The 15164-nt window shown below is 37.6% G+C and overlaps 1 protein-coding gene across 3 annotated transcripts in view; it reads left to right on the forward strand.

The window, feature by feature from the left end:
* The window catches only part of AFF4 (ALF transcription elongation factor 4), a 52476-nt gene that overhangs the window by 13709 nt on the left and 23603 nt on the right, over positions 1 to 15164 (forward strand). For all 3 annotated transcript variants that reach the window (XM_083728220.1, XM_083728221.1, XM_083728219.1), the window contains 7 exons: positions 3446 to 4234; positions 5605 to 5649; positions 6902 to 6988; positions 10072 to 10108; positions 12137 to 12185; positions 13765 to 13785; positions 14652 to 14706. In XM_083728220.1, the coding sequence (XP_083584346.1) occupies positions 3446 to 4234; positions 5605 to 5649; positions 6902 to 6988; positions 10072 to 10108; positions 12137 to 12185; positions 13765 to 13785; positions 14652 to 14706 (1083 nt within the window). The remainder of the gene's footprint in view (positions 1 to 3445; positions 4235 to 5604; positions 5650 to 6901; positions 6989 to 10071; positions 10109 to 12136; positions 12186 to 13764; positions 13786 to 14651; positions 14707 to 15164) is intronic.

Below are 15164 nucleotides of genomic sequence, written 5' to 3' on the forward strand. Positions count from 1 at the left end.
ATGATTTGAACATTTTTAAAGTAACGTTGCTGAAATATAAGATTACTAGAATTTTATGACTGCTCTGGTTTTAACACAAGGACATTGTATCAACATTTTTTTAAAAAAGAAAGAATTAAATATCTCATTACACTAGTATCATTAACTATCCACACTTGAACTAGCTTGCAGTTGAACAGCCTAAATTTGAAATGATAGAAATGATAAATGTGAATTAGAGCCCTAAAGTATTTGAACAGATAATTGTTATAAAGTACTCTTGCCTTTGTAGTAAAAGAGTAATACAGCATATTAACATTTTTGACTTTGTAGACAATTGTCTATTAATTACAAGTAATTGTTGGAGCTTGATGTTTTTAGTCTGGCTCTTTATGTGTAAGGTTCACTAGTTAATACTGCTTTGTTCATGCAGTTAAATCTAATTGTAGCCTGTTGTGAGTAAGATTGAAACCAAACTACAACGAAGACTGGGTTATGAAATACTGTCAGTTTGAGAAATTTGGGTTTTGTTTTGTTTTGTTTTGTTTTAAATACTGACTTGTTTTTGTGAGGCTGCAAATGTATCCCCGTACACCTCTCTTTCTGGCAACAGAATGGTTAAAGGTTAATTTTTTTAAGTTGTGTGTCATTTAGCATGTTCATTTCATTAACAGTGACATATTTTCTTCATATCTCTGAATTTAAAGTTAACTTGGGTACATGTTTCCCTTCCTTCTCAATACCATATTCCTTCTCTGTGTTCTTCAAGATGTGGTTACTGGACAACCAATACCATCTAATTATTTTGGTCTGTGATTTTTAGTAGTTAGCAACTCCTTCAAGGTGCTTGTCTCAAAGTTGTGCTGTTTATTACAAAAAATACATATGGTGACATTCAGAAGACATCTTAAGGCAGCCCTGTTCAGGGAAGTTTTTAACGTGTGATATTTTATTGTATTTTTGGTTTTTATGGAAGCTGCCCAGAGTGGCTGGGGAGGCCCAGCCAGATGGGCGGGGTATAAATAATAAATTATTATTATTATTATTATTATTATTATTATTATTATTATTAGTAAACGTTTGATATCAGGCAGCCTACAGAATACATTGCAATGTATGTATCTATCCATGGTGAGGTGGGAGTAAGGAGACCCATTGTCTCCTTTCCCATTTTTGTGTACATCAGGTTAAAATGGTTTTCTTTCAGGAGGCCTTTGCATTATGGGTGCTGTTTTCTGCTCTCTTGTATTTTAATCTATGTTTTAATTTTTTTCGGTTTCATGCTTCATTACTTATTTTTGTAAGCAGCTTTGTGATACATAGTAAAAAGTGTGGTCTAAATTTCTTAAATAATAATACATGAAACACGACGGAAGGAGGGCACAATGACCTGTCTGTCTGATCTTGTTCCTCCTTCAGCCACCTTACATTTAAAAATGCCACTTAAGATATCTATAACACTGCTCTAGTATAGGCTTTTAGCCATGTTATATATGGATTGGCCTGGGCAACGGGGGCAGTTCTAGAAGGGCTGAATTCACCCTCAGCTATAAGATTGACCAGTGCTGATTTTGACTAACAGTCACTAGAAAGAAAGAAAAACTGAAATCTTACTTCTTCTATCCTTTAAAAATATTCATAGGAGTGGAAGAAGCTGAAAGAAGGGAAAGTAGTCATTTATGTTTTTAGTCTTGTTTTTTAAAAGTACATGCATGATGGAAAGAGGTAGATACAGTGTACTGAAATACTAAGTAAGAGGAGTGCAGCTTAAACTACCTGAAAGGCATGTGAGTAGAGATTATAATAATAAATGAGTTTCAGTTATTTAAGAGGATTTTTTAAATTATCTATTTATCTTTGTTGCTTGAGCTTTACTACGTTTAAAAATCTGATTGGTTTATTAATGTGCAAAAACCAGTTTTCAAACTGTTTCTTCTAGCATAAGAAGCTTTTAGAGCCTTTCTCATTTTCTCCCAGAACCATACAAATCCTAATGGGAATTCCTAAGAAAGCATCCTGAAAGCCTCCGTAAATGGAGATTTCGCCTTTTGGTCCTTTGAACAGTTACTTAGCAAAACCAGGAAAGACCCTTATATGTTCTGGTTGAGAGACATGTAGAGGGACCGCTTGTCATGGCCACTTTGTTTGGTGAATGGTAGAGTTAGAAGAAAAATCTGGTTAGGGTTTTACAGAGAATCATTTGTTCATTTCTGGAATGATAAATATAATGGGTGATATCCAATGGTGCCAATTCACAAGTGGAACATATTTCTGCAAGAACAGTGTGACTTCCCTCCTCCTCCTCCTCCTCCTCCTCCTCCTCCTCCTCCTCCTCCTCCAGCATGCCCCCCAGGTCTGCTCTAGAGGGTTGAGGAACCCTCCAGTACATTGGAGGGCACTAAGGCTGCAGGGGAGAACAAGAGAAAGGGGAATTTCACTGGTGCAGTGTTGGATATTTCCTAATGACTATGCTGTTGGATTCCTTAACTGCAAGTTTTGTTTCTGTACAGTAGGGGTGAGGAACCTCTGGCCCATATGCCATATGTGATATCAAATGTGGGCCCAGGTATCATTGTGGTGTCAAAGGAACAATTGGAACCTTAAAGTGAGTTCCCTCTTGTGCCTTTGCTGGAACAAGACATGCTCCAGGATCGTCAAGTAGTTTGCATTGAAACCACAGCTTAAATGGGAGACTTTAAGCAGTGGTGTTAGTTGAAACTGCTTCCTGCTCCTAAATCAAGCCCCTTTGAAAGCGTACTGGGAGCACATATTCAGAGGGGATCACCTTTGACTGACAGATGGGTAGCCCCACCCACAGCTCAGATTTAGCTTGTGGGGGGTACAGCAGATACTGATCTAGACTGCTGCGGAAAACAGTCTGCCACCCTTGCTGTATAGGATGTCAGTATGATATGAAAATGTTCTTCTGTTTTAGAAAAGAGATGTTTCTAATATATCATTTATACTGCACATCTGAAATGAGGCTTCTTTTGAGCTTTCTAAAGGAAAGGACACTTTCACAGGAGTAGAATAAATTGCATTTTAATAAACAAGTAACCAGTAATTGCTGGATCTTGAATATTTTTGTCATGGAATATTCCATCTTCTAGTAAGAAACAATATGATTCAATATGATTCAAGAGCTAGATATAATTTATATTGGTTTTAGTTAATTAAACTTTAGTTTACTAGTGGCAATTAATCAATAAAAGTGCACAGTACTATTAGTATATTCATGATAAAATGAATTTTGGTGAAATCAGTAAGCAATAGCCATTGTGGATGGCAGATTAAGTGGTTCCCAAGTTAATTTTATTTTCGGTGCAAAATAAAGACTGAGCGCTTTATTCTGTAGGTAAATTTCAAATATATGTTATAAAGGACATTCAGCTGACCCAAAAGTTTAATTGTAGAAGGAGTGTATTTTAAAATAAACTTCTGCATCATGTTTTTGTTCCTTACACAGACCAGCAAAGAAGATAAATTATCTAGCCGTATCCAAAGTATGCTTGGAAACTATGATGAAATGAAGGATTTTATAGGTGACCGGTCCCTCCAGAAGCTTGTTGAAATTCCTAAACCAACAGTACCATCAACAACAGATGAAAAATCAAACCAAAGTTTCTTTGGTGATCAGAGGCACAGTACTGGCTCTCATCAGAGCAGCAAATGGACGCCTGTAGGTCCAGCACCTAGCACTTCTTCCCAGTCGCAGAAGCGTTCCATAGGTTTACAGAGTGGACATGGTGGCCAGCGCAACAGTGGCAATAACACTAGCAGTAGTGGGCAAAGGCACGACCGTGACTCGTATAGCAGTAGTGGGAGCAGCAGTAGCCGTAAAAAAGCCCAGCATGGATCTGAACATTCAAAGTCCCGTTCTTCCAGCCCTGGAAAACCACCTGCTGTTTCTTCTCTGAGCTCCAGTCATTCCAGGTCTCATGGAAATGATCATCACAGCAAGGAACATCAGCGCTCCAAATCTCCGCGAGACCCTGATGCCAACTGGGACTCACCCTCCCGTGTCCCTTCCTTTTCTAGTGGTAGTCAGGCTTTCCCTCCTTCACTTATGTCTAAATCTAACACAATGTTGCAGAAGCCTACTGCCTATGTAAGGCCTATGGATGGTCAGGAGTCCATGGAACCAAAGCTATCTTCTGAACACTACAGTAGCCAGACACACAGCAACAATATGAATGAACTGAAACCTGGTAAAGCACATCTAACAAAGCTGAAAATTCCGTCTCAGCCGCTTGACGTAAGTTGCCTTAAAAAAATTAAAATAAAATAAAGCTCATTTGTGCTTATTCCATAGATAAGAGAGACTGCTTAGAAAAATACTTTTATTGACATCTGAGTTGTATGTAAGGAACACACCTAACTAAAATGCAATATTTTCTTTTAATTTCAATTTCTTTGACAATTGAAGGATTTACAGCTTTCTGGTCTGCCATGCTTCTAATAACTGGGCATTTATGCTGGTCTGGCCCGGCACATGTTTTTACTTGGATGTTTCAGCTTTAAATAAACACTAATGTGACATTATTATTATTTTATTTACAACTCAGTTGAGCATCTGCTCTGTCATAGTGGAAGATAAAATTATGCTAAATATTGACTTTTAATAACGGTGTTTTATTAACAAGCGTATAGCAGCCTCATCTACTTCCCAGTCACAAATGACTGGTTGGAATTCATTGCTTCATGAATGGATTTGCACAACAGGACTTTCCCTTCCTTTCCTTCCTCTGCAAGCCCCGCCCCCTCCGGTACCTAAAACTGTTCTGGAGGCTTTCCAGGCTTTGAGGGAAGTCCAGGAGACTGCAGGGGCAAATGAAGTCCCATTGCACAAGCAAAAGTCCATTCTGCTCACACAGACAGTATTGGATACAACCCTCCTACTTGGTCATACTCAGTAGAATAATTGAAAACAATGTAATTGAACTATTACAGGTTAATTGGAATAGATTGATTTCAGTGGGTCAACTGTGAATATGACTTGGACATAACACCCTGTTTGAAAAGAAAAAGTGAGAGAATGTGTACTGTCATTGTTGTGCAATGTCTTGCACTTTAAAATATAATTAAAATGCCATCTGATATTTAATTTCAAGTATGAAACAGTATTCATATGGGCATTTAATTATTCATAGATTACTGTTTCCTTTTTCTTTTTTTGTGCTGGATCTGACAGTGCAAAAAGAAATGGATATGAGAAACTGGGTTCTACCTTCTTCTTCTTCTTTGGCGATCACTCGTAGCCGAGTAAGATTGTCTTCCATAAACACGGTTTTAACAATGAGTCCGTAAGTGAAGCATTCATGAAACAGGAATGTTAAAATTATATTGCTTAGATTATCATTTTTCTCAGGAATTTAAAAAGTTAACAATAGTTTCCCTCAGCTGCATGCATTTTAGGAAACCTTGATGAGAAATACAAAGGTGTGAACAAGTTATGAAAAGATGTTTGTAGAGTCTCTTTTCATCTGCAGTATGAAAGCTGCTCTTTGTACCTTAATACTGAATTTGAATCCCATTTTAAATAATTTTGTAATAATTGAATTTTCTAGAAGTTTTATAACATTGAATTACAAATATGCCAGTTAAGTTCTGATCATTCATTTGTAGGCATCAGCATCCAGTGACATGAGTAGTGTGGATGAAATTCTAAAAGTAAGTTGTTCTCTTATTCTGGCTTTTGAGATTTTCTTGCTTAAATGTGTTGAATTTTTTGAAAAAATCCAAAATCAATTGCCCACGTATATTGCTTAACATTTCATTAAAAACCGATTATCCTTTTTTTCTCTTCTGTGTACCATTGGTATCCACCAGTTTGTTCTCTATTTTTAATAATACTTTTGGATTATTTTTCTAAAGTCTCCTTTGGTAAAGTCTTAAAATATTTTAAAAGAATATTTTCCTGTATATGCAAATCAGTATGTTATTGTATTTTCTCTTCAGAAATTAAATAAAAAGGTTATTGACCCCCCCCCCCATTGATTGAATATGCATAGTGGAAAAGCATATCAATATATTAAATTGGCAATAAAACTGATGGATTAAATAAACAGATGTTTTGTTTTCCTTGGAAGGTTTCCTTAAGTCAATCAAATAATTTTTGTGTATCCTGCATGAAAATGACATTGACGTAATTCTGAAAGACTAATCACAGTCAGTCTTGAAAGAAGATTATGTTGTAACTTCCTCTCCACTTATTCCTTCCATTTCTCTCTGATAAACCTAAAGCTTTTAGGTTATTTGGTAAATATAGCAGTTTCATTTAAGACTCTTAATACAAATGAAGTGGAATCCCATGAGTGTTACTATTCTGAAGAATGACATATACCAGCAGGACAGTAAGGGAGACAATTCATTCTCTCCTTTGAAGTCCCCCATTTTGGGTGGGGGCGGGGTGATGACGAGTGACGACTGTCATGGTTAGATGGGACCAAGGGAGAATGCAAGGAACGATTGCTAAAAATGTCTCCATCTCTTTTTTCCTGATGGATTTTGTCAGTAGAACAACATCCATTGGATTCCACCCATAGTTGGTTCAATTTATCCCTGTTCACAAGGCTAACGATTATTTTTTAGTTCTCTGATCACAATGTTTTGTTGGGATTGGTCATTGATAGTGTTGTAGTAAAGCAAATACTTCGGCTTGTGCAAGGACACCCCCCCCTTCTCTTTTCCGCTGCAGCCCCCTGCAGCCCTGTAAAATCTACTTTGGAGCATTTGGGGAACCTTCCAGTCAATCAGTAGGGGACAGGAGACTGCAGGGGGCAGGAGAAGAGTAAATCTTATTACATGAATTGGCATCTTTCCCCATTATTTTAATTTAAAACACATGTAAGCTGTGCTTTTTGGTTTGCATTATGTTAAAGGTATAATGGTTTCTGGAATCTTTGGTTTGTGTTCCGAACAGGAGATGACCCATATTTGGCCACCGCCATTGACAGCTATTCACACACCTTGCAAAACTGAACCTTCAAAGTTTCCATTCCCAACAAAGGTCAGTGGATAACAGAAAGATCATGATTGCACACGGCAGTTGGCTGATTCTAAAATAAGGAAGCTACCTTTTGTGGATCAAGATTTTCATCATTTAATTATAATTATTACAGCATTGTTCACTCTTTGTTTTTATTGGCTTCATGTTATATTGTTTGCTTGAAACTTCTGCTTTGGCTTTATTTTTCCTTAACTCTGTTTGCCTTTCATATTGAACTTATTATAATTGTGTCCTGTTCTTTCATCTAGAACAAATTTACATACCCTTTTTAACAGGCATGTTATTTCATGCATTCAGAACATTAGGTCATATGAATTGTTCAAATTCTCTTCCTGTCAGGAAGCTCCAGCGATGCTGTTTCCATACACAATACTTTGTGTTCTTTTAGACATCTTAAAATCTGGTGCAGCCACTTCAACAATAGTGATCCTGGGTTGATTTGTGAGGTTTATCAACAGCAATTTGTATTGAGCAGGTGACTTGAGTTGATGCTTAAGAAACCCTTTTCCTAGGTAAACTCTTGTCTCCTACGAATACCCCAGTAGCTGTCTACAGTATATGCATATTGGAGGCTAGAAATGTACAGAAATTATCAAACAAGAGGACTTTAAATTTATCCAAAGAAGGCAGGACTTCTTTAAAATGCTCCTGTTTTGTAGCATTTATTTTTAAAAAAATGTTGCCGTGCTATTTGCTTTCATTTTTATTTAGTTCAAATATTAGTTTGTGGAGTGATCTCTCCATGTTAAGAGAGATCATGTGGGAAAACTTTAATATTCTTTGCTTGAAATACTTTCTGACAACTCATCAAAAGATTATATAGCATGTATTATTTTCAGTATCATGTTTTAACGTATCCTGAAGAGACAAACATGATACAATCGTATCATTCTTGGCACATGGTTTCTGGTGGTGCCTAGGGCAAAGGTTTATTACTTACATAAATATGTTATTTCATAAACCTAGTGTTCGTTAGTCCTTAATAGACTCTGATATTCAACTTCAACTTTTCATATAACTACATGAAGCGCTGGCAGTAGTGAATTTCTCAAAGTCATCTTAGACGGTTACCAATGGCAATAGCTTAGTTTTGTGATTGCATTCTTTCTACTGTTCTTGAAAAGGAAACTCCTAGGTTCATTGGTTCCATGTAATCAAGCATAAACACAGTATGTAGTACCTACATGATTATGACAAATATGAATTACTTCCAGGCATGGAAACTTCTAAATAGAGAGACTATTTAGAAGAAAGTGTGTGTTGCATTACTTTATTTCTTTCATGCCATTTACTTACCATACTTGATTAACATAGGCATCTGTTGGAACACACAAGACTAGTACATGTTTGTTGGCTATTTTTAAGTATATTTTAATGTTTTTTTTTAATTCAAAGAGCTCAGGATGGATAATAGTTATTCAGTAGAACAACCATAACAAAGTAACAAAAAGCACAGCCTTTTTTTTTGCATCTTTCAGCTGAACATATGCTACCAATCAGTTACCAAAAGTCTATGCCAGCAGCCAGGTTTTGAGTGACAGAAGCATAGAAGCTGAATTGGAAAGGGCAGGGAGTTCTAAAGCTGGGGTGCACAACAGAAAAGGCCTGCCCCCACGATGATGGTAGAATGCTGAAGAGATCCTTTGTGGAAAAGTAATCTGAGCGGAAAAATGCACTCCACACCACTGTAGACACTTGGGACTCAAGTGGTAAAGTGTAATCAAGGAATATCCTAGAAGCAGGACCTGCTCTTTTGAAGAGGCCTGCAACCTTATCCAAAACACCTAATTCCTAGGCCTTAGAACTGTCCGATCATAGCATCTTCATCTTACCTGGATTCAGTTTATTACAGTTGCCTTGAGTGCCTCACCCAGCAGCTTCATTTTTATGTTAGATACTACCTAGGATATAAAGAAACCCTTCAGGACTGCATGGATCAACTTCCTTGGACTCATGCAGAAGTCCCATCTCCCCAAACCACCTTCTGGAATCAACCCTGTGGGTTGGAGTGAAAAAACACTGACGTTGTGTCTCCTACTCTGCCCCACGTAGTCAGTGGTATCCGAATTTGTTGCAGTTTGTGGCCTTTCATCTGAACTGGACTTCAGTTGTCTAGTCACTAGTCAGAACAACAGTGCTGGACAACTCTTGGAAAATGTAATGGAGAAAGCAACTCAGTTCTTCTTTGTTTCCTTCATATAAATTGTGCCTGTAACTTGTATTCGGCCATTCTGGAACTCACACAGTGTCGGGCTTAAGCTGGTATGGATGAGGTCTTCTTACTCCCCACTAGAAGCTGACAAATCTTGGTACACTCTGGACTGCACCACCACTTCTTTGATGGTGGCAGTTGCACATCTCCATACTGCAGTTTACTCATCCTTAGGAGAACATCAAATATTGGGAGATGGGATAGGCTGGTGTTGCAGCGTTAGCTCTCCAGATATTCCTCTGATTATCTCTTGCTGCTCCTTCACATCTGGCTGCAGCTGACCTCTGTAGAGAACTCCTAGGCCCAGGACTGATGTGGATGCCCAGTGTAGATATTTATCTTATGTGCAATAGTTGTAAATTGTCATATGTAGTTGTAAATTTGCATTATATAAATGTTAGCTTGTATAAATGACTGCATGGCATGAGTCATGTAGCACAAAAGTGGTAACCTCAGAATTTAGAAGTGGAAGCTTGATCCAGGAGAATCCCTAGCCTAATGTGCAAAGTAGGCATTCCTTTTTCCTTTCCAGTAGACAACTATCATCACTTTAAATTTTATTCATATTCAGTGGGTTGCACTTAAAAACATGTTTGGGGGACACCACTGTGTGTGTTCATTAAAAAAGAGAAAAAGGGTTGAGAAACTTTACCATGTGATCAGTGCTTTAAACCATAGGAAAGAAGGCATCAGCTTTTAGGATTCTCTTGGCTCTAAAGTCTGGGGAAGATTCAGATAGGCTTGGATAACACTTCAAAGGAATTGTAGTTTTTTCCTAAAATTTAAATAATCAAGCACAAGCACAACTAAAGCACTTCCTCTTTTAGTAGTCTCTGTTAAACAGATAAGTAACCTTTTTGTATTTTTACAGGAAGCTCAGCAATCTAATTTTGGCACTGGAGAACAAAGTAAGTGTGTGTTTATATTATGTACTGAATTATTTCTCTGTGTTTTTTTTTTTAAAGAATTTACAGTAAAATTCTCTTTTGGATGCTTTACTTGAAGAAAAGTTCTATTGATAGTTTTTCTGGTCTTGTGGGTAGGATGCCTGGCCCTATAAAAGACCTGAATCAGAATGTTAATGTGTTCTCATTTTATCTATTTTTGTGTGTGTGCTTACTGTACTAGGAAGGTTTGATTTGAGAATTAGTGTTTGTTATTTTTGTTCCCTTTGAAAGTTGTAGCACATTTTGAGAAATCTTTGCCATTATGCTCTGAATGCTTTCATAACTCCAGTCTGTGAGAATTAAGGAAGTTCAGCTGGTTAAGGCACCCTGGAGAATGAGCTTAAAGTAATCTCTAGGTGAGAAGGATAAGTAACAGAACAGCTTCACTTCTAGCTTACTTGTGTTTCCCTTATTGGGACATAACTCAGAGCAGTCCTTGCCTGTCTCTGTAGCTTGTGTGAGACTGTGCCAATTTCTATTATTCTCTGCCCTTGGAGTGCTTCCATTCTTTAAACAAAGGCCGTTCTTTTTAAGAACTGGCTTTCTCCAAAATAATAATTATGACTAGGAATGCAGTCACTGTGAATGAAACGGGACTGCACCATTTAATTCACAACATCTGACTTAATGTCTTCTGTAACTAGGATAACTAATTGATTAAGTTGTAAAAGCATAAGTAGTTATTCATATACTGTGACTCCATTTAGATGGCACAGAGCTGATTGTCAAATCATTAGTTTGGCATTTGGGCACACGTCTGTAAGCTTGTGAACTACTTCCCCTCCTTCCTCACAGGGTTCTATAGTATGAGATAATTGTTGCTTTATTACATGTGAATGACATCTGAATCAGACAGATTGGTTATTTCTAAGATTAACTGGCCTTTATACCAGCAGTTAGAATGGCAGATGATCAACATTTGATTATTTCCATTTTCAAGCACCAGTTTCAAGTCTTGCCTCTCTTGCTGCTCTTCTTGTTTTATTAGAAGAATTTTATTGGAAAAGTGAACTTGAAAAGGTCACTGGGCCCCAACCTAGTATTTGTATCTTGCATCAGAACCTCCAACAAATGTGTGCATTGTTTCCTGATCCATATAACAAGTGTATCTTGTTTCTCCTCCCTCTCAAAAAGCACCACTCTGTTTATATGGTCTGTTGTCAGTTGCTTCCATCTACTTAAGTGATTCCTGAAAATGGTAGGCCTTCTTCTGGTGGCAACACAGTTGCTGCATTGACCAATGAATTGCTAACATTGTCCAAGTTCTTCAAACCATTGCATGACTCAACATTCCCAAAGTGTAAACATTTTCTCATTGAGATAGCAAAGAAGTTCAAAACAAGTTACATTAGGCTGCAGTCCTAACCCCGTTTCCCTAGAAGTAAACCCCCTTGATTAAAATAGGATTTACTTCTGAAAAGACATTGTTAGGCTTGTGATGATAGTTACTAGGTCTGAAGCATGTGATATTTTAACTTTAGGAAACATGATAGGATGAGGTATTTTGAAATGTTGCGTATTACTTTTGCCTTTGAGAACAAAAGGTTCATTGCTCACCTTCTGCAAGCAGGGGTGATAATGAAACTGCTGCTAAGATAACAGCATTACTAGCCAAATCATTAAGTAGCTGTGTGAAATAATAAACAGCACATTTTTGTCTGGAACAATATCTACTTTATGTTAAGGGAAGAACTTGTTTATATTTGTAAAACAAACAAGTCAAACTATTGAATCACTTCCAAGTCTGTGAATTCAGTAGTTGATTTACTGTTAGTCTTTCATTCTCCTGTTTTTTAGAAACCAGGTAAAGACATAGCTAGAGTACAGTAGTAAGTTTAGCATGTAAGTCAGAAAAGAAAGGGCTACTGAATGCAGTGGGTTAGCCCACTCTTGCAGTCTGAGTCATACTTGCCTCCATATATATCATTTGGGTGATGTATATGTTTTTGTAACAGTGTTCAGCAATTATTTTATCTTTCTCACCTCCAGAAAGATACAATTCTTCATCAAAAACATCTAATGTCCACCAGTCTAAATCGTAAGTATGTCCTATAATTTTCTTTGCAATATTTACAGTAATATTCTGAAAATATATATGATGGAAATGGCCATATTGATTCATAGAGATGGAACTGCTACAGACAGAAAATCTATATAGTTGCATAGTACATCTCTTTACTTTTAATATGCTCACTTTCAATATATGTTTATGAGTGATGGGATTTCTTAATCAGGTTAGTAATTCAACATGAAATCTTGAGTGCTGCTTCTTGATTATTTACTGCACAAGGCCATCACTTTCACTTGAACTTTATATACCCAGGTGCACTTAATTCTCAGTACTTCACAGCCATAAAAGAACGTGGTTTACACTTGACGAAGGGGGACTATTATGGTCAAGGCTACACAATTTTTGCTTAGCTTGAGTATCAAAGCCTAACTTTGTGATCTCCAGGCCCTCCCCATCTGTCCTTTGTTCATGACATTGCTTTGTTCACTGTCAAAGACCATCTCCTCCAATCCAGCTTCAGATTTGGAGCTGGAGAATAGCCCAGAGGTTGTTTCCATAAGAATAGCCTGCTGGCCCAGGCCAATGGCTCATCTAATCCAGCTATGGCTAACCAGAAGCCTGTGGGAAACAAATAGGATCTGAGCACAAGAACACTCTTCCTCCTATGGTTCCCAACAACTGGTATTCAGAAGCCTTACTGCGTTGAGCTATGGAGGCCGAGCATAGATGGCATATTGAGTATTCCCACAATTGCACTGGGATTTGAAAACAGTTAGATCACCTTGGCAGCCCAGAACAATTGTGCAGTCAGTCTGTCCCCAATTTTGCTCCAAACCTGAAGCTGAGGGAGAACATAGAATTGATTTGGCACTGGGCTGTTGAGATATACTAAGGACTTTGGTATCCCAGCACCAAAAGTATAACCCCAGTCTTCTTCTGAAAGATCACCTCAATTTTTGTCTTGTGCTTCTAAGCTTGAGGATGAACCCCAGTTCCTCTCTAGTTCTATGCTGGGACCTCTATTGTCACGTTTGCTCAGAGGGTGATGAAAAGCATGCTGAGCAGAATGTCAGACCTCCTAACTGACCTTCAGAAGTATTGAGAGTTAGCACACCTCCCTCCCTTGAATTTATTCAGCAACTTAACTTGGGAAATAATGTCTAATAGTTAGTTTTTCTTGGTAATACTATCCATGTACCCAGCACTATGCAGGGAATAAGAGGGCAAGTCCTTGCTCAAGGAGCTTACAATCTAGAAAAACCCTGTATTCGAAATAAACATAGAGATGGCATATTTGGTCTTAATAAAACTGACCTCATTTCCTTGCAACTGCAAATTCATTTCATTAAATAATAAGCAATCAGCATTTTTTGAGAGACTCACCTGGAGTGCCCAACTTTCTCCTAGTGCCCCCTTGGTAATCCCACTGCCCTTTAGGGGGCAGTACCGTCCAGTTTGGGAACCAATACCTTAGATGAACATCATTCAGCTGCATGAATAGTCGTAAACTAGATATAGCAAGCTAACATTGCCAAGCAACTTTTATTTTACTGCAGAACTACCCAGAAGGTTGAATAATGTTAACCATATTTCTGTTTCCCCCCAGGTGTGAATCAAACCAGACAAAGTAAGATGCTATGTTGTTACTGATGTCAAGTGTTGCTTTTAAATTCTTGCTAATGCAAGAATTTTATTTGTACTTCGTTATATGCAGAATGTTAATTCACAGCCCAGCTCTTGGAGAGTTCATAGTAAAGCATGAAAGAGTTCAAGTTAATATCCTTGAATTATGTTTTAAAAATATAGCAGTGATTCTTAAGCAAATGGTAAAACTAAAAATGACTTACCATTAATTTATGTCAGAATTTATGAAGCCTACTCTGTATTTAGTTTCCCTGTCTCCTACCTTTTTGGTGTTGTGTGGTCACGCACAGTATATGCTCTTAAAAGTTTAGTCTTAGCTTTTTTCAAAGTACATTTTGTCTGTGATGTACTGGCCTTTGCACTTGATGACTGCATTTTCAGTATAGTATTAATGGGTGGTGGTGGTTGCAGCAGCATTGCACTGATGCCTATGAATTCCCTAACCTTGTTAATTGGGATAGGATTCTGCTTAATTCAGGCCCACAGCGTTCTCCTTTTTCTCTGCCTATATGTGACTTGCATGGTGTCCCTCTCAGTGTTCCTACAGTGATTCAATGTCTTGTGTGTTTTCCTCGTTCCAGCAGGACAACTATGCTACTTAATACCACAGCTCTTTTGAGCCTATCGGCTCTTTGCATTTTGTCACCCACCACAAGGATGTTAAGTGTCTTAATTTCTTCTGTTGCCCTTGTAATGGTGTAAGCACTTCAGGATTTTCAGTCAATCCATTATGTAAAGGGAGGAAAATTAATGGCAATCATCAGAAATTAGGTTAAATTGTTAGGATAGTACAGTATTATTTGGTAAAAAAACACACACCAAACCATTCCTTTTTCTGTTTGTTTCTAGCGTTCTTATAAATGACTTGAAAATCAGCAGCAGCGAAGACAGTGATGTTGAGCAGGTTAGTTTTGTGTTTTTTTAAAAAAAATTCTGTCCTGCCTTTCTACCAAGCTACACGGGAGCTGACAGCACCATCAAAATAAAGTAATACAAAGCACAACATTTAAAAAGGCAAAAACTGAAAATGAATAGAAACAAGCAACTAATACACTGTTTTAAAATAGTGTGGGAATTTGAACCCGGGGCTCCCAGTTCCTAGTCCAATTCTCTAGACAACTACATCACGCTGGCTCTCAGTTTTGAGAGTGTAGGAAGGGCTAGCTGGGCTGCTTTGCAAGTGAAAGGGAGAAAAATACTTGCAAATGAACATGCCAATTGACATTCAAAACCTGTCAAACAACATTTGAAATAGTATAACCCTGCTAGGATGGCTGATGGATCTCATATTATGTTTGTCCATAGGTTGCTTGTAAACTTTGGCCAATTATGCAATATTTCCCCTAGTTTTCATTCTTATAG

The sequence above is a fragment of the Podarcis gaigeae genome (genome assembly GCF_964106915.1).
Source record: "Podarcis gaigeae genome assembly, chromosome: 2".
NCBI classification, from domain to species: domain Eukaryota; kingdom Metazoa; phylum Chordata; class Lepidosauria; order Squamata; family Lacertidae; genus Podarcis; species Podarcis gaigeae.